The sequence below is a fragment of the Anomaloglossus baeobatrachus genome, chromosome 12 (assembly GCF_048569485.1).
Source record: "Anomaloglossus baeobatrachus isolate aAnoBae1 chromosome 12, aAnoBae1.hap1, whole genome shotgun sequence".
Taxonomy (NCBI): domain Eukaryota; kingdom Metazoa; phylum Chordata; class Amphibia; order Anura; family Aromobatidae; genus Anomaloglossus; species Anomaloglossus baeobatrachus.
Genome location: NC_134364.1, coordinates 88,815,712 through 88,840,843, shown reverse-complemented (window position 1 = coordinate 88,840,843; position 25,132 = coordinate 88,815,712). Strand labels below are relative to the sequence as shown.

Sequence of the window (25,132 nt, the reverse complement as noted above, 5' to 3'; positions counted from 1 at the left end):
AGCCCCCTCCAACTACAGGCATAGTCTCTTCCCACCTATACCAGCTAACAAATCCTCTTTTGACCTCTACTGGCCTTGTGCAGGCTGAATGATGTATTAATGTCATTGATCCGCTTGACAGCCTGTCCATTGATCCAGTGTCCTGAACGCCGTAGGACTAAAGTAGCCCTTGGCCTACAAGAAAGAGTGGTAGGTCATGGAGACTATATCTTCATCTACTACCAGTGATTTAAATTCTATTAGTGTTCTGTGGAATGTGCCTTTTATGGGATTTGGAGCACTAGGCTAAAATGCTAGGACATGTGTCCCATGATGTTTGATGCTAGAGATAATCCTGGACAGAATAACGGTGTGAATCAAACATATGATAAAATTGTCATGCCAGGGCAAGGGAACGCTTGGAATGTGACACAACACAAAGGAAAAATCAGGGAAGATGTAAATAAAGGTCCTGGCGATAATAAGAGGGAAGAGTCACCTCCTAACACTCACCGGAGTCTGATCCCTACACTCCCTAATTTCCCTATATGGGCCCTTCACCCTGTGCACAGTCAAGTGCCTAGGCCCTTGCTGACCCTGAACTCATCCTGACTACTGTGTAGGCCAGTGAAACACTAGTCTCACTACTGCACTAAAACAACACAAGAAAGGTAATACAAACGGATAGGGAAGGACACAGCAAATAGCACTCCTCAGCAGGAAACTTCACAGCTGCAACTGAAATGAACACCTCAGCTTCTCCAGAGACCGGCTCCCTCAAAGTGGTCAATATAAAAGATCTATAACCGACATGGAGTGAAGCCAGGAGTGGGTAAATATAGCAGAAGGGAAAGTGTCCTTATCCTCTTCAGCATCAAATGAAAGTAAATCCACTCCAATAAAGATGTAACGTACAGATGCAACACACTCATGACAAAAATCCAGTCTTCTGTACTTGTTTCCCCATGTCTCAGCCCAGTCTACAACTTTTATACTCACTGTAATTCCTTTAATCTGCAGGACGGACTTGACAGAGCCTCCATCAAGTCTCTGAAATGAGGACCAGACAGTTGGTTATGAGACAGGTCAAGTATCTTCAGGGACCAGTTATTCATTATGACAGATGCCAAGTGGATACAGGCAGTGTGTGGTAGATCATTCCATGCCAAACTGTAAGAACAGGAAGATAAAAAAGTAGAGCATTTTAATATAATCTGTAAGAAAAGGAGGGCAAGGAATTTGATTTTTGCCAAAGAATACAATAATTTTATTAGTGCAAAAACTACGTGTAAGTTAAAAAAGATGTAAAAAAAGTACTGATGAAGCAAACTGCACCCTAAACAAATGCTCACGCGAAATGTACGTTGGGTATCTTCTCATTCTCTGGGACCCCATGCTTCTGTGAGCTCCTGCTACTCTCTATGGGTATGTCCACTTTGTATTTTATACTGCTATTGCATTGCATCTAACCACGGACACGGTTTCCATTTGTAAATGGTAGCTTTGCAGCAATAGAAGCTTATGTACATGAGTCCGAGCCATCTTCCAGTTTCCTCTTTATAGTTTGCACATTGCACTTTAGAAGTTAGGGTCTGTGATAGATGGGATCTTGACTCTTTAACGTTTTTATATCCTGTACTTCAGTATCCTACCATCAGATACAGCATAACCTTTATTTAACCAGCAGCAGGGTCTTTTGGTATTAATTTCAAGTAACTTGTTGGAATACTGCCCACTCTCTCTACTTTTTTTCACATGCATGTGTTTTTTTCTACTAATAAAACTATTGTATTCTTTTGCCGAAATCAAACTCCTTGTCCTCTCTTTTTGTTTACATATGTAATCTGGAGTTTTTTGCATAACCGTCGGGACACCAATAGGGGTCACCCACAGGTCTACATACAGTATGCATCAAGGTTACATCGGTATACCTAATTTTGTTTGTATATGATCTGTAGATTATGAATATGGAGAGATATTGTTCGCAAGTGTTAGTAGAATCGAGAAATGTCACCACCAGAAGCCACCCCTTGATTGCGGTGGAAGTCAGGATTGCCGGCAGCTATATGATGTGTATATAAAGTATTACCCCATCAGCCTGTAGTTTTATATTTGTATTGATCACTTGAAAGCATATGGCTGCATCATGGACCCTCTGCTCAGCGTGGGGTCATTGAGCAAATGGGAGGAAAATATTATCAGCTGTTTTTCCCGTGGCCCTGATTCATGTCATAGTGAAGCTGTGCTCCTATGCTCGATATGATGGTGACAACATGCAATAGTTATTTTCCTGTGGACTTTAATACCACAGAAAGATAAAATATTTGGCTATTTACCTCAAGTCCTGGAGATGATGTAACGATGGTGCAAGGATTTCTAAACCTTCAGTGTCTATAGAACATGCAAAAAGATTAAGTTTTTCTATGTTTTTACAGATTTCCAGGATAAATGCTAACACCGTGCAGTCTAGAGCTGATATGTGAATATCAGAAAAGTCAAGACTTCTACGTGATTGTAATAATTCACGCACTAGAGCCTTATTTCGGGTTTCAAACAGATAAAACAATGTGCTAAGACAATGCTTTTCCTCAATTTTTCTCAGTCTCTGTTCTTCTGAAATGAAGTCTCTCGCCCAACTAATGACATCTCTGGAGGCCTCAACTGCTTGTGTGTCCAGATATTCAGCTAGTATGGACCTGGTGGAATTATCTGATAGACCACACAGAAACCGAAGGAATATTTCACCACGGTCATCAGCAAAGGATTTGGCTTCAAGTAGTGAGTCATGTAACTTCTCAGAAGAATAATCCAGATAATGCACCAAGGCAGAGAAGAATTCCTGTACAGTGAGATGTAAGAAGGAATAAGTCACAGGTTCCTCCGATTCCATCACAAAACTTGATAAAAGCTTTGACTTCTTGTCCACCTGAAAAGAATCCAGATCTCGGTCATCAAAAATAACCCTGTGATTCATTACTCCATGTTCTGCCATCCACCCGATAGAGCGCAGGAGCTGCTGAGCGCCACTTTTGTGCAGGCTGTGATTGGACAGGATGTTGGCGATAAATATCGCAAAGAGCTGTGTCACAGTTTTGGGTAGTAATGAGACCGGCTGATCACTACTTGTGGTCTGGAAGCTCCTGGATAACACAGTGCAGATGATCCAGCAGTAGGACGGGAGGTAACAGAACGTGTACAACGTCTCATTTTGCTTCACGTACGTAAAAGCCTTTTCTGCCAGTTCAGGGTTAGAGAAGAAATTTTCAAAGTAAATTTGTCGTTCTTCTGGAAAAAATCCAATGATTTCTACTACTCGCTGGAAAACACTACAATCTATAGATGCCAGTCTGGTTGGACGACTGGTCATCAGAACAGAACAACCATTGAGAAGAGACTTTCTCACCAAACTGACCACAATCTGACCACAAGGTTCGGGCTGTTTAGGATTAGAGCACAAGTGACGGGATGTGAAATCCATTGTATGAAGACTTTCATCTAAGCCATCAAATATAAAGAGAAGTTTTTCTGGACCTTTGAAGAGGTCTTCAAGATGCTCTTCCAGATATGGGTACTGATGAAGGATGAGGGTCTCCAGACTAACATTATCCAGTCTGTTTATTTCCCGGAATTTAAAGAAAAAGACAAAGGAAAATCTTTGATAGAGATCGCCCCTCGTCCAGTCATAGACAAACTTCTGCATCAGGGTGGTCTTCCCCACACCGGGCACTCCGCTGACCATTACCATACTTGGTACCAGTCTGGATTTGTGGCACCAGCGGAACATCTTGTTGGGGAGAATGCATTGTAATTTTTTTCGAATTTTTTTAAAACATTTCTCATGTTTTACCCCAGTCTGTATGAGCTCATTCTCAGACCGTTCCCTGAAGTAATGAGTAGAGACAATGATGAGGTTCACATAATGTGTAGAGAATGGAAAACTTTCCTCCCTCTGGTTACATCCAGGAGGTTTGTGGTCTTGAAGTTTCTCAGTTTTCTTATGTAAATTTGTTTTATGATTCTCCTGGACAACTATGGAAAAATAAAATGAAAAAATAAAGGTAAAGATCAAAAAATTAAAGCAAAACAAAATGCTTTATGTTATGCTCTTTGTGATTAGAAGTAGGACAATTTTAATGCCTTAAGTGTGATAAAATGGAAAATAGTCATAGTCAGCTGTATGAATTTACGAGTCTTCAAAAATTTAGCGATTAAAAGTTGCTTCATAACCAGAATGTTTAAACACCATAACTTTTCTTTCTTTTTTTTTACATAGACATTAATATCAGTAATCAAAAACTCTAACTACAGTGAACTAAATAAATTAAAAAAAACCCATTAAAGTGTAACCAGTAAACAACCATAAAGGGGATCGTGACTCAGACAAAATAGTATAATTAAAATAACAGACTTTGGACTTCCGGATCCGGTCCTGGCTGAGGTGGAAGCCTAGAGGAGAAGCTCCTGCCACCCCTCACAGAAACCGACTAAAAAAAGCCCCCCCCGGACAAGCCACCGAGCAGAGAGCAGCACAGGAGGTTATCTAAAGCAGCCAGCTATGGAACGGTACCTCCTGAGAAGCGCTGGCAGCGGTGAGGTAGCCTGGAGAAGTAGTGACATGGACAGGCAGTGCAGAGAAAAAGATAACAGCATGGCGCCAACGAGCCTGATGGGGGAGGAGCCTGAGCGCATGGTGCGAGACATAGAAAAACAAACACAGAGCCAGAGGGGGAGAGATAAGGGACATATGAGCGAGCAGAAAGGAGATAAGGGAGATATGAGCGAGGAGTCACAGGAGGACAGAGCAGGAGAGAGGTGGACGTAGGGGACTGATGAGGGTGGATCACAATGGGAGGATGAGGGAGATATGGAGGCAGAAGGGAGAGAAGAAGATGCTGGCAAAGCAGGGGAGCTCAGAGACACAGCAGTGTTGGAGGATGAAACAGACAAACAGTACAGGGAGATTAATCCCACTCAGACACACAGGAAGTCAAATGCAAGAATTAACAGTACCCCTTACAAAGGAAACAGAAAACAGCTTGCTACACCAACATCACAAGCCTGCAAGTTATTGGGGGAGGGAGGCAGTGGCCCAGTCCAGACAAAGAGAGCTAAGAAAACAGCACCACCTGCAGGCCAAGACAAGTATACACAACAGCCTAATGTGGACTATAAAAAAAACTGGCTGAAGAAGTGGCATCACACTTGTCAAAAGAGATTAAAGTGGCTATTGAGGCAGCCATACAAACATCATTAGCTAATATGCAAAAACAGATAAATGCCCATGCATCTAGACTAGCAGAATCAGAGTAGAGAATATCTGACTCCGAGGAGACAATACTGGCTATGCAAGCACAAATAGCAGCTCTAGCGAAATCTAATGAATACTTGAAGGATAAGGCGGAAGATTTGGAAAACAGATCGAGACGCAACAACCTACGTATAGTGGGATTACCAGAGTCGGTGTCGATTGGAGAGTTGGATAATATATGCGAGTTGGAGCTACCGCAGGCCCTGGGCATAAAGGCAAAATTCAGAGTTGAAAGAGCCCACTGAGACACCAGGAGGCGAATAAGGGAGAGGGCCAAAACTCAAACAAGAATACCCCGATAAGAGCCAGACAGGTGATAGTCAAGTACCTCGATTATAAGCATAAGGAGGAAATATTGAGGGCCTTTAGAGAATGAAAGCGTCTACTACAATATCAAGGCAACAGACTGCTAATTTTTGGAGATTACTCAGCCGAAGTATCCAGAAGGAGAAAAGAATTCAGCAAAATTTGCTCATTTCTGTACAACAAAAAAGTAAAATGCCAGCTATTATACCCTGCTACACTGAAAGTTAGAAATCCCAATGGCTCGTTTGTATACTACAAGGACTACAAAGAAGCAGAAAACATTCTCATGGCAGAACTCGACAAGACTAGGTCAGAAAGGCAAGAAAAAGGATCTAGTGGAGAAGGGAATAATAGAAGAGGACCCCCCACAAGCTCAGGAAGAGATGTGGGACGTCTTGGGGGACAAAAGCAAGTCGAGACCAGGGAGGAAAGGAGGCTAAGCCCGGGTCAACAGCATAATTCTCGCCCGGAACACAGGAACCAATCCTTGGAGAGAAACCATGATACCTGACCTGGAACTCACTCATTGTTTTTCCTTCTTTGCCTGTTGTTTTTTTTTTTCCAAACAGGAAGAAGCGTTGAGGAGGATGCATTAAGGAGAGAGGGATGGGGAGGTGAGAGGAGGAAGGGGGAAAGGAGAAAAGAGAGGAAAACATCCCAAAGTCTTGACCCTCTCCCCCCCCCCCTCTTTTTTTTTTTTTTCTCTTTCTTTCTTTCTCCATCTTCTCTCCCCGTGGTCTTTTTTTTCCTTCTTTTTCTCCTTTGTCCAGGAACGTCATCCAGAGTCAAATGAAGTGGGCTTGTTCTAAGCGGACTGATGGCTACCTGGAGTCACAGATAAGTAGGACTGGAGAATCTTGCTGAGGTTTTGACATACTGTGCTAATTTTTGCATAATTTTTAAAGGCTTATTCATGTTAGTCCGGGGATAGAACATATATTTTATAAGGGGTGATTAGGGAGCTACATATTTTGGCTAGGAATATTGGAGCTCACCAACGTGGCGGAAAGCGCCGTGGATTTCTCGGAAGGGAAAATATGTTTTACAGTTACATGCTTTTTGTTGTATTTGTTATATTTGCAAGGTGGGGAAAGGGAGTGTTGATTTTGTGGTACCAACTGTGATTCTAGTGTCGAACATCTCATCTTCCTTGATGCAGGGGCCCATTGGGGAGAGAGTAGTAAAAGCAGAATACACAGGTAAACATGATACAAATAACTACGTGGAATGTTAAAGGGCTGAGATCACCTAACAAACGAGCAATGATATTGAGACATCTGAAAAGACTAAAGACAGACATTGCCTTATTACAGGAAACCCACTTGGGGGGGGGGGATTTTTTCAGCATGAAGAAACATTGGGTGGGCACCGTTTACGGGGCAGCGGCACAAGGTAGAAAAGCGGGCACTATGATCCTAATAAATAAACAATTCAGCCATGAGGTAGTGGCACATGAGGCAGACGACCAGGGAAGGTGGCAGCACTTAACAATCGTTAGTCCAGCGGGTAAAGTCAGTATTTATAATGTCTATGGCCCAAATTCACAACAAATCACATTCCATGATGGCATAAAGGCCACCATATTAGCAGATGGGGAGGCTAACATTATAGTAGGAGGCGATTTTAACACAGTCCCGGACTCAGCTGAAGATAGGAGGAGGGGCGAGGAGGGGACAGCTAATGTGGGCAGGAGTTTAGACAATAGGGATGTAACATTAGAAGACGTAGGACTGAAAGACATCTGGAGACTAACTCACCCACATGACAGAGAGTATACACACTTCTCTCACCCTCATGATAGTTGGTCACGTATTGATCAGTTCTGGATCTCGCAAGATTTACTGAGTGGAACGCAAGATTGTGTGATAGAGAATATGGTGATCTCTGATCATAGTCCGGTGAGATTGGGCATTAGAGAGAAATTCAGGAGAGGATCAGATATCATATGGAGATTCCCATCGTTCCTTCTCAGGCAAGATAATTTCCACAAGTTGCTACAAGAGTGGTGGGGAGAATTCGCAGAGGACAATAAGGAACATAGAGAGTCCCCAGTGTTATTTTGGGAAACGGCAAAAGCGATCCTAAGGGGCCGTCTGGTGGGGTACGCAGCCACGATCAAATGGAAAACCAATGAGAATTATAATTTCCATAGTGAAGCAGTACGTGTAGCATATACAAATTATGTGACAAATAGATCTCCCATGTAGAGTTGAGCGCGGTTCTAGGTTCGTGGTTCTCCAGTTCGCGGCTCGAGTGATTTTGGGGCCTGTTCTAGATCGAACTAGAACTCGAGCTTTTTGCAAAAGCTCGATAGTTCTAGATACGTTCGAGAACGGTTCTAGCAGCAAAAAAAACAGCTAATTCCTAGCTGGCTTTCCGCTGTAATAGTGTAAGTCACTCTGTGACTCACACTATTATGACATTTCAGTGTATAGTGTGCGGGAACAGCGCCTTCAGATCACTGCTGTTTGTATAATGGCGATCGCCATTTTTTTTTTTTTTCCTTGTCTTCCTTCCCTAAGCGTGCGCGTGTAGTGGGGAGGGCCAGCATGTCAGGTAATCCCAGACACACACACAGCTAAGTGGACTTTGAGCCAGAGAAGCAACGGCATGTGTGATAGGATGTCCATGTCACATGTCCCTGCATTATAAAACCGGACATTTTCCTCCAGCACGCCATTATCTGCCTTCTGCGTCCTTGGTGTCAGACATCACTGGCGCAGCTCCGTCCTGAGTCCTATCGCCGATACAGCTGTATGCGCTCCATACACAGCGCTGGACAGCTTAGGGAGAGCACTTTCTATCAGTCCTTTTAAGGGCTCGTACCGGCAGGGTCAGAGCCATAGGTGACAGGTCCTGAAAACAGAGACAGCGTCTGTGTAGCTAAGGTCAGGGATTTCCTCGCTGCATTTCCCCATTAGGAGGGAATAGAAAGGCAGGCTTCCATTCCTCTACCCAGAGCCCCACAACCCTGGCACTGTACCCTCCTGTCCTCTGCACACTCCAACTCATTATAACTAAGCCATTATACTAGCAAACACTGAGTGTACCTAGTGTCATCCTAAACGTGGCTATTGGACTTCTGTATAGTCCCAGTAGTGCACAGATATTTGCAGCACGTCTGCCTGCATTGCACACTCAAACTCATTATAACTAAGCCATTATACTAGCAAACACTGAGTGTACCTAGTGGCATCCTAAACGTGGCTATTGGACTTCTGTATAGTCCCAGTAGTGCACAGATATTTGCAGCACGTCTGCCTGCATTGCACACTCAAACTGATAGTTACTAAGCCATTATACTAGCAAACACTCAGTGAACCTAGTGGCATCCTAAACGTGGCTGTTGGACTTCTGTATCGTCCCACTAGTGCAAAGATATTTGCAGCACGTCTGCCTGCATTGCACACTCAAACTCATTGTTACTAAGCCATTATACTAGCAAACACTCAGTGAACCTAGTGGCATCCTAAACGTGGCTGTTGGACTTCTGTATCGTCCCACTAGTGCAAATATATTTGCAGCACGTCTGCCTGTATTGCACACTCAAACTCATTGTTACTAAGCCATTATACTAGCAAACACTCAGTGAACTTAGTGGCATCCTAAACGTGGCTATTGGACTTCTGTATAGTCCCAGTAGTGCACAGATATTTGCAGCACGTCTGCCTGCATTGCACACTCAAACTCATTGTTACTAAGCCATTATACTAGCAAACACTCAGTGAACTTAGTGATATCCTAAACGTGGCTATTGGACTTCTGTATAGTCCCAGTAGTGCACAGATATTTGCAGCACCTCTGCCTGCATTGCACACTCAAACTCATTGTTACTAATACATTAGAATACCAAAAATTGAGTAAACTTAGTGGCATACAAGAACTGGCTGTTGTATTTCATTATTGTCCCACTGGTGCCAAGCTATTTCTAGCACCTCTGCATGACACCCTCCTGCTCTGTTTTTAATAAGCTATAATGATAGCAAAAAATGCTGTCATTTAGTGGCATACAAAAAGTGGCTGTTGGACTTCTGTATTGTCCCACTAGTGCAAAGATATTAGCAGCACGTCTGCCTGCATTGCACACTCAAACTCATTGTTACTAATACATTATAATACCAAAAATTGAGTAAACTTAGTGGCATACAAGAAGTGGCTGTTGTATTCCATTAGTGCCCCACTGGTGCCAAGCTATGTGCAGCACCTCTGCATGACACCCTCCTGCTCTGTTTTTAATAAGCTATAATAATAGCAAAAAAAATGCTGCCATTTAGTGGCATACAAGAACTGGCTGTTGTATTTCATTATTGTCCCACTGGTGCCAAGCTATTTCTAGCACCTCTGCATGACACCCTCCTGCTCTGTTTTTAATAAGCTATAATAATAGCAAAAAATGCTGCCATTTAGTGGCATACAAGAACTGGCTGTTGTATTCCATTAGTGCCCCACTGGTGCCAAGCTATTTCTATCACCTGTGCAGGACACCCTCCTGCTCTGTTTTTAATAAGCTATAATGTTAGCAAAAAATACTGCAACTTAGTGGCATACAAAAAATGGCTGTTGGACTCCTTTATTGTGCCACTTGTGCCAAGCAATCTCAAGCACCTCTGCATTCTACCCTCATGCACATTTTGCTATGCTAATTTTATAGCAAACTCAGGGAATTCCTTGCTGCATTTGATCATTAGGAGGGATAGAAAGTGAGGCTTCTTTTACTGTCCTGGTACCCACAGAACACGGCCACTGTACCCATCTGTCCACTTTTGCCACGCTATTTAATTTGCCCAAAGAGCTGACTCTTTTTCTGCCATCCTAAAATTGTCTGGAATACTAAGTTAGTGTTCCTTTGCTGCCAAGCAAGGTACAACACATGTGCATTCTACACTCCTTTCCATTTCTGGAATGCAATTATTAACTGCAGGTAGTCCAGCCAATCTGTGACGAAGGTGCAGGCGTGGATATAATGTAGCCTGCATCCAATGATGGTTCTCTCGATGTCTGACAGCTCAACAATACCTTCTGTTTCCACTTCCAAAACAAGTGATGACCTGCCAATCACACTCCCTGTTGCGGGTAAAGGAGTGGAAGTTCAGTGTGAAAAACCATGTTTGACTGCTGTCCCCACAGTCACAGAGGATGAAGAGCACGCAGATGCACTTGATGGGGCAGGTGGTGGTTGCACAGGCACGCTAGGCCGTATTGTAGCACAGTGAAATTCACATTGCGACTTATGCTTCATTTTAAGTCGTGTACAGGGTGGGCTCCCCAGTATGCAGCAAAACCAGGCAACAGGAAAAGGACTCTAGGCAGTTGGGTTGATAAATGATTGTTTAACTTTACCAAAACAAACAATAAGAACCATGCATACAATTTAAATAATTGAACAATCTATTCTGTTGCCTACTACCTGCTAATCCCTCTGTGTAGCAGTAATTGTGTGTTTGTGCGTGTGTGTGTGTGTGTGTGTGTGTGTGTGCGAACACGACTTACCAGTGGCGCATCACAAGAGCTTCCAAGTTATCTACCTAAACATAGACAAAACACATTACCCCCCCTGAATACCCTTGTTAGCTGAAGCCTCACAGATAATGCAGATGATAACAGTGTGAATGCAAACCACACAGCTCTGCAACACAGTCATGGAAATCTTGAAAAGCAACAGTCAATGCAAACATGTGTTGCTGTCCCTCTATGATTTAAACTGTACGTGACAATTTGACAGTGCAGAGGCAGCAAGTCTTATTGTCTATATAGTCGGCCTACCCAGAACAGATATGTGTTTTGCTAATAAAACAAAGTGTTGCGTGCCCGCATTATTGTCTGGGCACAACCTACCGTACCCGGGTACTGTGATGTCCAGTTGCCAGAAATACAGACTTTACGCTCCTCTCACGGTAAACAGTATAGACAGCACTGTAAGAATGTTGGTCTGTGGCACAGGATGCTGCTCACTGACGTTACAGTGCTCATCATCAAAGTACAACACAACTACCCTCACAATTGAACGAACTGTTTCCGCGGTGGCTCCTTGCTGTAACACACACCTTTAGCTTTTCCTTCTGTTCATAGACAGCATCTCCAAGTCCACACCCGAAGAGCAATTTTATATTGCTATAGTGACCAAAGGCAGATCCAAAACAACAGCAGCCCCTTGTGTGTAGTCTGCAACAATGCATGCAATGAACGGCAAATAAGCATATTGCGTTGACAGTTGCTAAAGCTGAGCAATACACCTTCACGCTGTCAATTCATATCCATGTGATACTTCATGGAGGAAGTACTCAAAAGTGTGAGTTTTTGCCTTCTACTTACAGATTGTTGACAAATCTTACAGATTCCATGACTTGGGTGATCCTTTGCGATGTCCAAAAATTCACAGGCTAGGAAAGGCTTACAGCCCATGCGACCTGCATAGCCAACACGACTTCTGCTCAGAGTCAAAGTTGTGGTCCAGGATTCAGTTGTTGACGTGCTTCCAGTACTTTGTCTCTGGCCAGGAAGACGCAACGTAACCTCGTTGTCAGTAGCATCCTCCTCCACCTCCTCTGCTGACCTCATCGACTGGCTGACTTTGGTTTGACAGTAAGTGTGGTCTCCAACCTCATCAATAACCCTGTGTGTTTTCATTCCCCTCGTCCTGAGTCCTCCGAGACAACCTCTTCCTGCCCTGACTGAATAGTAAAGTTGTCATTCCAATCAGGTATCTGTGCTCCTCATCATGTTCCCCATTGTCTCCACCAGGAGGATTTACTTTTTGGAAATGAGGGTGTAGATTAGGCTCAGCACCTTCTTCATCGGGGCCTGGATCCCACTCACAAAGCTTCTGGCCATCTGCGCAGATCATTTCCCCTGTCTCATGGAACTCACTACCTCAACACGTCAGATTATCTGCTACACCCGCAAGCTTCAAACTGAATCTGAAAACTCATCTGTTCAGAAATTACTATAACCTTCAATGACACCACCACCATACATACTTGACGCTCAACCTAAACCACTCCTACTGTCTCCTTCCAAAAATCCTTTAGAATGTAATCCCACAAGTGCAGGGCCCTCTTCCCTCTGTACCAGTCTGTCTATAGTTACTTGTATATGTATTCTGTATGTAACCCCCTTCTCATGTACAGCACCATGGAATCAATGGTGCTCTATAAATCAATAATAATAAAAATAATAATAACTTCCTTGTCTGTACTCATTGCAGCTTTGGAGCAGACCTCTGATTCCCAGGCTATAGTGCGACTGAACAGCTATGCAAACTCAACCATCTCTGTCACCCCATACTCAGCAGGGCTGGTGGAAACGTGAGAGCTGTTAGGAAGCAAGTGCGATTGGATTGACACCACAGAGGAATGGAGTATTTGGGATCTTGAAATTGGGGTGGAGGAGAGGCCACTTTATGGAGCACTTCAGATCCATTGAAGCAGCTGCTGTTTTGGCCTCATCTACATTTGTTAGCGATGGTCGTGTCCAGGAAAAAAGGGATCATATCAGATTATCCATGGGAAGAAGTACACCTGTTCTTTTGGATGGTATTTGTTGTTACAAAACGGTGACGCCTTAAACGCAAGCAGCCTGCTGCGGTTTCAGTTGCGCCCAGGCATCAGCTGCCATTTAGGCCTGTGCCTCGGGTTGTCCAGCTGGCTGCTTTCTCCTCCACGTCTAAGTGTGGAGAGGCAGCTAGTGCGCATGCGTGTGCCGATTTACCCCAGCCGTAGCCTAACTCCAGTGTTTCGCCTAGTGAGTATGCTCAGCCTGACTGTGCCATTCCTGAGGCTAAGTCTTCATTTCGGGCTACAGCGCATGCTCCCACACTTAGTGCGAAAAGCCTCTTTGCTCAGGTACTTGCACTCCGTGCCGGGTCTAAGTCCTGTGTTGTGCCTAGACACCATGCTAAAGCTGATAGTCTTTTTTCAGAGACTGTATTTCATGCAACTGACCATGGCCAGGCACTTACTGCATCAGAAACTAGGTCCGGTAATGAACTCTTTGGCCCTGCCCCTGATGTGGGGGCCCATTTAGACCACAGGGCATCAGGTGTCCTGACGATGTGGCCAGGCCACTCCCAAATGGCTTGCAGAGGCCCGCCCCTATGACTTGTCACCTCATTATTGATGGTCAGACGATGACTGGTGAGGTGTTTGGGTCATGACAGCCATGAGGTCATCATTGAAGTTGCGGTTCCAAATAGGACGCTAGTTATGCCACTCATGACGTATCACTCTGCTTTTGTCTCCAGGAGGTGCATTGTGGTCCTCCCTGGCTTGGGGCGGACCCAGGTTATAAAAGGGGCTGGAGACAACAAGGAGGTGCGCAGTCTTCTATTATGCTCCGAAAGAGCACACCTCCATGTGTTGAACCCATTGCGGCTTTAGGCCAGAGGTAGGCAGGGATAGGGCGTCGATGCAGGCCGCCACCACAGTTGGTAACGGAGAACGGTTAAGACCAGGTCCTGTCCTACAAGTCCTGCTTGTGCAGCCCAGTGGCATTAACAGGCCTGCTGCTGCTGATGCGCCTGCTGTCCACAGCTGTGGCCCCAATGCACACGGTCAGCGTACTGAAACTGAAATGAAAGTTTATCTAAAACAATCTGTGTCTGGAAATATTTACTGAACTGTGATGTTAACAGTGAGTTCCTGGGCTGGGTGGGCGTGTGGACCCTGTGACGCTAACAGGGCTCCCAGTCTCAAGATCCGAGTGGCGTCTAACTTGGTTCAGGCTACTATTAGTTTCATAGCCACACAGCTCTGTATCCTCCACCTATCCTTCCAGTTGCCAACCTCTCCTTTTCCATCTGGGAGCACGGTGGACACTGACTGCTGATGGGGATATATACCTTTCTCTTTCTTTTCTTATTAATTTTCGTTATATAGCGGTAACATAGTATATACCACCTTATCCAAATCTGCCAGTCCCACCGTAACAGATGGTGTTTCTTCATCAATTGTTACTTTTGCTTAACCACCAAACCCACGGACCAAAACGTTTTTCCCCTTTCCAACACACCTGTTCCCCTTTCCACCAGCATCTGTCCTTTTTCAACTCATTTTGTATATGACCAAAAGTGCAACTCTGCAGGGACACCGTACTCAATGCCATCTCAGCACAGCAGCCAGCCCTCGGTCCCTCAGACGTGGACAAGTAAAAGACCATTTCCTCCTATCTATGACAAAGCGCTGAGATTCACTCTGTGCAGCACTGGTGTTTAGTGGAAAAGCAGATCTAAGATTGCGTACCACCTTCTGAAGATACTCCTGCATACGTGCGTCCCTTTCTATGGCAGGAATTATTTCGCCAAATTTTGTCTTGTACCGGGGATCTAACAGTGTGGCAACCCAGTAGTTAGCATTACTTCGAATTCGTACAATCCGAGGGTCATGTTGTAGGTAGTGCAGCAAGAAGACGCTCATGTGTCTTGTGCATCCAGGAGGACCAAGTCCTTGGTGTGTTGGTGGCAGAGAGGTGAGAATCGTGCCTCCTTCCTCTGCCCTCTCCCCCCAACCTCGCACAACCGAAATGTGAGCAAGCTCTCACTCATCTGCTGAGTCTTCCATGCCCATCGCAAGTTCGTCCTCCATTTCTTCATGGCTCTTGCACCTTCCTCAACAATTTTTGCTGATACTATGCGCCCTTGTTAATCCCTATCCCCCACCATAACTGCTGCCTAGGTGCCGCTTACCGTATGGACCTTGTAGATCTTATTATCCCTTCTGCATATGACTCCTCCTGTACTTCCTCCCCTTCCTCTTGTCCCAACACCTGACTCCGAATAATGCTTACAGTGTGCTCCATCATGTAGATGACCAGAATTGTCACGCTGAGAATGGCATTGCCAGTGCTAAACATCTTCGTCAACATTTGTAAACTGTGTAGAAGGGTGCATAGGTCCTTGATCTGACACCACTCCAGCAGCGTGATCTGCACCACCTCTGGATCAAGTTAGCCCAGGGTATACGTCATACCGTATTTCAGCAGGGCTCTGCGGTGCTGCCACACACGCTGCAACATGTGCAGATTCCAATTCCTGCGTGTCGGAACATCGCATTTCCGTTGTTTAACTGCCAGACCCTAAGACTTCCGGAGCGATGAAAGTTGTTGAGCTGCTGGGTGCGAAGGATGAAAGTGAGCACATAGCAGCGTGCCCGCTGCACACGGCCATGTAGGCCGGGATGGTATTTTAAAAATTGCTGGAGAATCAGATTCAACACGTGAGCCATACAAGGCCCGTGTGTCACAGACAGGTTTGCATCATTGCCGCACACGGCTGTTAAGTCACCAACGTAGTCCACTCAATCAATTTGTACTCTGGTCCCAATGGGAAGACACCACACCCTTTTGTAGGCCCCTCCTGTCTGCAGACCACTGCCAGACAAAGCTATGAACCTCTTGTTACTGTTACCCCCAGTTCAGTTTTATGAGTTTGTGTGCTTGTTACCTGACTACGTTTCCTGCTTGCTGTTTATGTACCTCGTTGGCCGATCCGCATTTCACCTCTGCTTGTTTTCTGATTAAGTCCTGGCCATCCCATTCTGTTCCTCTTCCTCAATTAATGTTTTTGACCCTGCATGACTACTATTCTCTGGAACTGCAGCCTTCCACAGGTATTGATCAACTTGGGCCCTGTGTAATTCCAAATCACTGTATAGGGGTTAAAGGGTTTCAGGGTTCTGGGTGTCCAGCTTGGTGAGTGGCTTGCCTCTAGCCTATCCTTTACAGCCCATCTGAGTGTGTCGATCCAGGCAGGCGTTACACCGTGCCCTCTGCAGAAGGCCATGTAGGCCGGGATAGTGTTTTAAAAATTGCTGGACAACCAGGTTCAACACGTGAGCCATACAAGGCACGTGTGTCACATTGCCCTGAAGAAGGGTCGCAGACTGGTTTGCATCATTGTCACACCCGACCTTCCCTGACTGCTGGTTGAGTGGAGACAACCATTGATGAAACTCGGTCTCACTCTCCAGAGCTAACCGTCCACAATTCCTCAGCGGTTTCTCACATTTCCCCTACATTTCAAAGTAAACATTTGACCGCCTGATGGCCTTGAGCTCTGCTGCCAGCATAGTAAGGAGGTGTGTGGGATTCCTTGGGCGCAGTTACAAGGAAGGGTGGCATGACCACACAGGGTTTGGGCCGAGGTAGAGGATCCACACGAGGTTGAGGAGGCAGAAGCAGTGGAGGAACTTGTACATACAGAGGAAGGATTGACACACAAGTCGTGGGGACGGCAAGACTTGTACAGCAAACCCTTCTCCATCTCTCACCATAGTTACCCAGTGCCCAGTCAGCAACATGTAACTCCCCTGTCCATGCTTACTGGTCCAAGTATCTGTGTTGAAATGCACCCTGTCACACACAGAGTTTCTCAAGGAATCGGTGAGGTTGTGTGCGCGGGCACGCCTTTCTTGGAGAAGGAGTGACGACTGGCCATCGGCTCTTGGGGCACTGCAATGGGCATAAGGTCTCGAAAATCCTCGGTCTCAAAAGGGTGTAAAGGCAGCCTTTCTGTTGCCAACAAGTTGCAGATGATGAAACTCAACCTCTTAGGCATGTCATGCCCTTCGAAAATCATGTAAAACACAGCGAGGGGACTCCAACCACAGTCTCCCTCGTTGCCACTAATTGGGCCACACACACCCCACTTGACTGGCATCACTTGATCCCCCTTTTCAAAATGAAACAGATGCTTTGCATGAAGCACTCTCAAAAATACGCGTGCCTTTCCCGTCCCCTGGCTGACCCAGGGGAAGAAAAGTCCTCTGAGAGCCATGACTTGTTCATCTTGGTTCTTTTAGAAACACAGCGAGGGGACTCCAACCACAGTCTCCCTCGTTGCCACTAATTGGGCCACACACACCCCACTTGACTGGCATCAGTTGACCCCCCTTTTGAAAAAGAAACAGATGCTTTGCATGAAGCACTCTCAAAAATACGCGTGCCTTTCCCGTCCCCTGGCTGACCCAGGGGAAGAAAAGTCCTCTGAGAGCCATGACTTGTTCATCTTGGTTCTTTTAGAAACACAGCGAGGGGACTCCAACCACAGTCTCCCTCGTTTCCACTAATTGGGCCACACACACCCCACTTGACTGGCATCACTTGATCCCCCTTTTCAAAATGAAACAGATGCTTTGCATGAAGCACTCTCAAAAATACGCGTGCCTTTCCCGTCCCCTGGCTGACCCAGGGGAAGAAAAGTCCCCTGAGAGCCATGACTTGTTCATCTTGGTTCTTTTAGAAACACAGCGAGGGGACTCCAACCACAGTCTCCCTCGTTTCCACTAATTGGGCCACACACACCCCACTTGACTGGCATCACTTGATCCCCCTTTTCAAAATGAAACAGATGCTTTGCATGAAGCACTCTCAAAAATATGCGTGCCTTTCCCGTCCCCTGGCTGACCCAGGGGAAGAAAAGTCCTCTGAGAGCCATGACTTGTTCATCTTGGTTCTTTTAGAAACACAGCGAGGGGACTCCAACCACAGTCTCCCTCGTTTCCACTAATTGGGCCACACACACCCCACTTGACTGGCATCACTTGATCCCCCTTTTCAAAATGAAACAGATGCTTTGCATGAAGCACTCTCAAAAATACGCGTGCCTTTCCCGTCCCCTGGCTGACCCAGGGGAAGAAAAGTCCTCTGAGAGCCATGACTTGTTCATCTTGGTTCTTTTAGAAACACAACGAGGGGACTCCAACCACAGTCTCCCTCGTTGCCACTAATTGGGCCACACACACCCCACTTGACTGGCATCAGTTGACCCCCCTTTTGAAAAAGAAACAGATGCTTTGCATGAAGCACTCTCAAAAATACGCATGCCTTTCCCGTCCCCTGGCTGATCCAGGGGAAGAAAAGTCCTCTGAGAGCCATGACTTGTTCATCTTGGTTCTTTTAGAAACACAGCGAGGGGACTCCAACCACAGTCTCCCTCGTTTCCACTAATTGGGCCACACACACCCCACTTGACTGGCATCACTTGATCCCCCTTTTCAAAATGAAACAGATGCTTTGCATGAAGCACTCTCAAAAATATGCGTGCCTTTCCCGTCCCCTGGCTGACCCAGGGGAAGAAAAGTCCTCTGAGAGCCATGACTTGTTCATCTTGGTTCTTTTAGAAACACAGCGAGGGGACTCCAACCACAGTCTCCCTCGTTTCCACTAATTGGGCCACACACACCCCACTTGACTGGCATCACTTGATCCCCCTTTTCAAAATGAAACCGATGCTTTGCATGAAGCACTCTCAAAAATACGTGTGCCTTTCCCGTCCCCTGGCTGACCCAGGGGAAGAAAAGTCCTCTGAGAGCCATGACTTGTTCATCTTGGTTCTTTTAGAAACACAGCGAGGGGACTCCAACCACAGTCTCCCTCGTTTCCACTAATTGGGCCACACACACCCCCCACTTGACTGGCATCACTTGATCCCCCTTTTCAAAATGAAACAGATGCTTTGCATGAAGCACTCTCAAAAATACGCGTGCCTTTCCCATCCCCCTGGCTGACCCAGGGGAAGAAAAGTCCTCTGAGAGCCATGTCCACATTGTCAGTGGACAGACGCGTGTGCTTATCTGCCAGCAGACCCCCAGCAGCACTGAAGACAGGTTCCAAGAGAACGCTGGCTGCAGGACACGACAAGATCCCCAAGGCGTACGTGGCAATTTCAGGCAATTTATCTAGATTGGAAGCCTAAAATGAGCAGGGCTCAAGATGCACAGTAATGGCATCGATGTTTCCTTGCATATACTCATATATCTGTGTGTCCTCCTCTTTTTCCTTGTCCAGCTCTTTTGTTTTCGCATGAGTATATGTCCTTGTCACTTTCCCATGTGTTTGTGTTGTGTTGTGAGTTGTTTATCACCTTTTGGACATCTTTGAGGGTGTTTTCTAGGTGTTTTTATGTGTTTGGGATTGCCTGCCATTGTTTCCTATGCAGTTCGAGTTCGGTTCGTCGAACGTTCGACGAACCAAACTCGAACGGGAGCTCCGTTCGGCGAACCGCCTCGAGCCGAACCGCGACCGGTTCGCTCATCTCTACTCCCATGACAAAAGGCAGATGGCTGGAGGCAAAAGAGGGATTTGACGAATGGGCCAAAAAAAAGGAACAACTATTCTGGTCACACAAGGAGGTTGACTTACATAGGTTTGGCAATAAGGCGGGGAGGATATTGGCCAATCTAGCAAGGGGCAGCAGAAAAATGACAGTGATCTCTAAACTGAAAACAAAGGGGGGAGTGGTGACTATGGATCCTAAAGACATTAATAAATTGCTGGGAGATTACTATAGAAAACTATATGGGTCAGGGAATAACGACATGACTGACGAGGCAGAGTGGCTAAGACAAGCCCAAATGCCTAGCTTGATGGAGGAAGATTTGAGTGCCTTAAACGCAGATATCACAGTAGAGGAGGTGACGAGAACAATTGGGGAGCTTAACACCAACAAGGCACCGGGACCTGACGGTTTTAACAGTGAATTCTATAAGGCTCTGAAGGATCTGATCTCTCCGGATCTAACCTCAGTCTTTAATGCTTTCCTGGGAGGGGCGGAAATACCCAAAAATTCCAACATAGCATATATTAAATTACTCCCCAAGGGAACCAATGACCTAGATGATCCCTTTAGTTATAGACCTATATCGCTCATAAATCAGGATTTAAAAATTATGTCCAAGATCATAGCTAATAGACTGGCCGAGATCTTACCTAGGATCATTACGAACCACCAGGTGGGGTTTATTAAGGGGAGAAATGTCGTTACCAATATCCGAAAGACAATTCTAGTGGTAGACGCGGTTAGACTGGGTCTCACTGAGGGAGGGGCTAGACCTGCCCTAGTTACACTTGACGCAGAAAAAGCGTTTGATAATGTAAATTGGAGGTGGTTAGACAGGGTAATGGAGGCCATAGGGATTGTAGGCAAGATGAGACTTTACATTAGAAACCTTTATGCCAACTCGGGAGCTAGGGTACACACTCCGGGCTTTCTATCAGACGTGTTCCCTTTGATGAAGGGAACAAGACAGGGTTGCCCATTATCTCCTCTTTTATTCAACATGGCAATCGAGCCGTTGTCAAGAATACTACAGGGACAAAATAGCTTTAAAGGAATCAAGATAAGGGGTTCAGAGGTAAAGACAGCGCTTTTTGCTGATGACATCATACTTTATATGGGGGACCCCGATGCGGATTTGCCACAGACTCTTGCCTTGATTGAAAAATTTGGTTCATTCTCCGGTTTAAAACTGAACAAAAAAAAGTGCGAGATCATGTTCCTAAAGGGGCATCATGGGACAATGGGGGGACAAATAAGGGATGGCTGTCTATGTGGAATTCCTATAGCACAATCTTCAATTAAATACCTGGGAGTGCATATAGGAAGATCGGTGGAAACAATCTATAACTTGAACTATGGACCACTAATCAGGAAAATTATAGTTCAATTAAAGGGATGGAAAGGTCTGCCACTTCCATTACTGGCAAGATGCCACCTGATAAAAATGATGAGCTTTCCTAGGCTGCAGTATCCCTTCCAGACGATCCCGCTATTGCTAAAACTAAAGGATGTGAATAAGCTCAACTCCGCGTATACAGAATTTGTGTGGAGGGGAAGGAAACCCAGAATAAAGCTGCGTATGCTGATGAAGTCAGCAGAGGAGGGAGGTCTAAACTTTCCAGATGTCCAAGGGTATAATCTTGTATGTATCATGAGGCATGTAATTGATTGGGTGAGAGGAACGAGTAGGCACTCAGATCATGCGATGGAAACTAAATATGCGTCACCGTGGGATCTGACGTCCATTCTGCACTCCCCACTATCCAGGGTTGAAGGGCACATAAGGAACTCAATTATATTCCGAGACACCATGCTAACATGGAGGTCGGTAAGGAAAAAACTAGGGCTCTCATGGAAAGTGTCCAAGTACTTGAACCCCTGGGCATTCCCCAATGTTTCCCTGGGACGAGAAAACAAGCTATTCACTAGATGGAAAGAGAGGGGAGTCAGGAGAATGATAGATGTTATGAATGTGGAGCACAGGAGGTGGATGACAGGTCGGGAAGTGTTGGATAAGTACAACCTTAATAGCTCACATATCATCCAATATGAACAATTGAAACATGGAATAATAGGAGACCTGGGTGTGGTTGGAAGAGAGTTGAATAGAAGTTCGATTGATGAGTTACTGGAATGTGATGTAACAAGTGTAAATGTCTCTAAAATTTATCGATCGCTAAGGGGGGTGCTTATTTCACGGGAGGATAGTCGGACTTTAACAGCGTGGGGGAAACAATTGGGAATGGAAGAAGTGGTAGATGATATACTGAGAGGATGGGTACAAGTGCGGAAACATATTACCAATGAGAGATGGAGAGACACTCAATTCAGAATTCTACATAGGGCCATTATGGGTTTCAACATACCAGGTAGGGATAGGTGGTGTCCTAAGTGTCAAAAAGAGAAAACGGATATGCTGCATGGGCTATGGGAATGTGAGACAATCGTTAGGTTCTGGAACCAAGTCAGACTGTTTGCCCAGTCAACATGAGGAATTTTCAGCAATCTAGACTTAATGGTGTGGATTTTCCACTCCTTTGAGGGAGGAGTAGGAGGAGGACAGAGCACGCAGGAAAAGAGGAAATACGCAATAACGCGTGACATAGCCATGATAGCTAAGCGTTGCATCTTAAAACACTGGATTCAAAGGGAGGGCCCATCCATAAAGGAGGTTATGGTTGAACTACACAACCTTCTGAAGTTGGAAAAACTAGAAGCGGAGAGGGATAAAGATGGGTTGACAGCCAAGTTTTTTGTGAGATGGAGACATTTTATTGAAAGCCAATTCACACAGGGAGAAATAATTAACCTGATGGCACCTTTTGTTCACTCGGAGTGGTATATCCTGAGCAATATCCAGGACAGCCTGGTTAAACTGAGAATCACCTAGGAGGGGGCTCTGGCGGGAGGGGGAGACGAGACGGTTGGGAATAACAAGGCACGCTAGCAAAATTGAAATCATTCAGGGACGACACAGAGATTTAACGAATTGTATTGCATATGTTATATTATATTTCATTACCTCTGTTTTGGTTTAATGTTACTGTATACTATCTTAAATCGAACAGCAGCATGGAACTCCAAATTGGGGTATCACCCACCTCTATGTCATATTTTGTCAGACGAATGTTCTTCTTTTGCAATGATATTTGTCATGTTTTTACAAATTTGAAAAATCAATAAAAAATGTTTTGAAAAAAAAAAAATAACAGACTTTATTGAAAATATTAAAACCAATATAAACAAATTATTGCCAATTGAGAAAAATATGGCAATCTTTGTTGACCACATATGATTTCCTTAACATTAGCACGTTGGGTTCTCGGAGGTGCGCATTAGCACACTAACCCACCGCTGGCTTCCAAGACCGCCGGAACTTCTGCATGCTGACATGCAGTGCCGTATGTTTCCATTACGGTGATGTTTGTCGTGCGTACCATCACTGGCGATCGGAAGTCACATGACATAACAGCGGTTAGGTGACTCATGCGCCGCTACATCCGGTTCCTATGCCATCTATACACCACATGGTATTACATAGCACGCACATATATAAAAGGTCCACAGCACATCACCTCTCATTAGCTCCCCCTGAAGAAGTCTTTACGCACAAAACACGCGTTGGGGTTGGCAGCATGCAGGACCACAGGACCATCCACGAAGGTAGTTTGTTCATGGGTGTGTAGCGCCCCTGATAGCCTCAGGGCACTACAAGGAACTGCATCCTCTAGGGGATGCAGGACCTATCCCCTGGGACGTGGTGTACCAGTGCCGATTCCACCAACACACATCTAAATCCTAATTCTCTTCTCCACACTGGGCATAAAGGGTTAACCATGTAAGGGGATGGTCGCCATGGGAACGAGTCCCTGGGTATAGCCAGCCTGGTGGGAGGGGTCAGGGAGTCAGTGGCAGTGAGAGGAGTGAGAAGCACACAGGAGAGGTGTGCAGACGTGCCTGAGCTGGGTCCGTGTAACGGTGACCCCAGGGGCACAGGAGAGAGGTTGCCAGGATGGGTACCGGGATACCGTTGGGACCGGAGTACGCAAGAGGCACAGTGCCCTAGGTCAAATGTCAAGTTTCAAATGGTTTGATAAATACCTGCACGGTGAGGACACCTTCACGGACTTCATCGAACCAAATAATCCGGGGGCGATCAGCAGTAAACTAGGATCGGGGTTCGGACACTTAGCTCCCCGCAGGGTCCGCACTGCCCGCCGTACAGAGAAGGAGACTACCCCAAAAGGGACAGTCGGGGTTCCCAAATGCTCCACGCTACGGGGACTCAATCTACAGAGAGTGACGGGGATAGAGCAACCTGGGTCACTACATTGGCACTGATACTCCTGGGACCGGAACCAGCAAGCCAAGGGTCCATGTGAGTAGAGACTGTTAAAGTTAACCTGGTGTGGTCTCCATCATTATACATCATACATCTCCCAGGCACAGCCCTACCTGCGGAGGGCCTACCACCATAGCTGCCACTATCACTATCCCTGGGAGTACGCACGTTGAGCAGCGGCGGTTCTTCATTCTTAACTGCAACCCGCAGGTGGCGTCATGAACATTAACTCTATCACCCCCTGTAAATACCTCCTTTTATTAAGCGTCCCCAGGGCACGGGACCGGGCAACGGCCACCTAAAGTGACATTCCCATTTACAACCGCCTGGGACAGAGTACCCCCCTTCCCTGGGCGACACAGGTGTATTACGAAACCTCATTAATCCCAATAGGGTTTATTAATAATTGGCGAAATAGGGCAATCTTGTCATCATTACACCAGGATATTTGTTTAACATATACCTATTTTTCACATAATCAATATTGGCACAATAAATGGCATTTTATAATATTGGGTCTACCATATTGCATAATATAATTGCTTACTGCATCCATTTGTATCCATTTGCTTGTTAGCTCATTGTCGTTAGCCCTATCCGATTGGTGGAATACATGGTCCACATCGCACTATTAGCACTTTTGTACCTGTTAATTTGCTGCTAGAGGGTTAAATCCTTGTCCATACATTTTTCTCAATTGGCAATAATTTTATTACATTGGTTTAAATATTTTCAATAAAGTATGTTATTTTAATATACTATTTTATCTGAGTCATGATCCCTTTTATGGTTGTTTACTGCCTACACTTAAATAGGGATTTTTTAATTTATATAAAAATTGATATTTATTCTTTTGAGCATTTATTTTTTTGCTTTTTCAGGAGGTTTTTAAAGTGTCCGCATTCCAAATGCACTGTGGGCATAGATCCTGAAAAATATTTGTGTATTTAAAGACTTGTCTTTAGAGAATGTTTTTTTCTCAATTTTGTAGGGAATGGGTGAAAAATGGCATTTTTATGAATATATTTTAGATTTCTCCACAGGCAAAATTCCAGTGTACGTGGAAAGAGAAAGTGTGAAAAGTGTAACATACTCTATTGTGACTGAGACTTTGGTGTTTGAGACTTCCAGTGTTAAGGTGGCTTTA

The 25,132-nt window shown here is 45.3% G+C and overlaps 1 protein-coding gene across 1 annotated transcript in view; it reads right to left on the bottom strand.

Annotated features, from left to right (window-relative positions):
- Positions 1-25,132, bottom strand: part of LOC142257920 (NACHT, LRR and PYD domains-containing protein 12-like) — a 90,315-nt gene that overhangs the window by 40,062 nt on the left and 25,121 nt on the right. Inside the window, exons 5-6 of the mRNA XM_075330210.1 lie at positions 2,316-4,008; positions 979-1,149 (exon numbers count right to left, since the gene is read on the bottom strand). Of these exons, the coding sequence (XP_075186325.1) occupies positions 979-1,149; positions 2,316-4,008 (1,864 nt within the window). The remainder of the gene's footprint in view (positions 1-978; positions 1,150-2,315; positions 4,009-25,132) is intronic.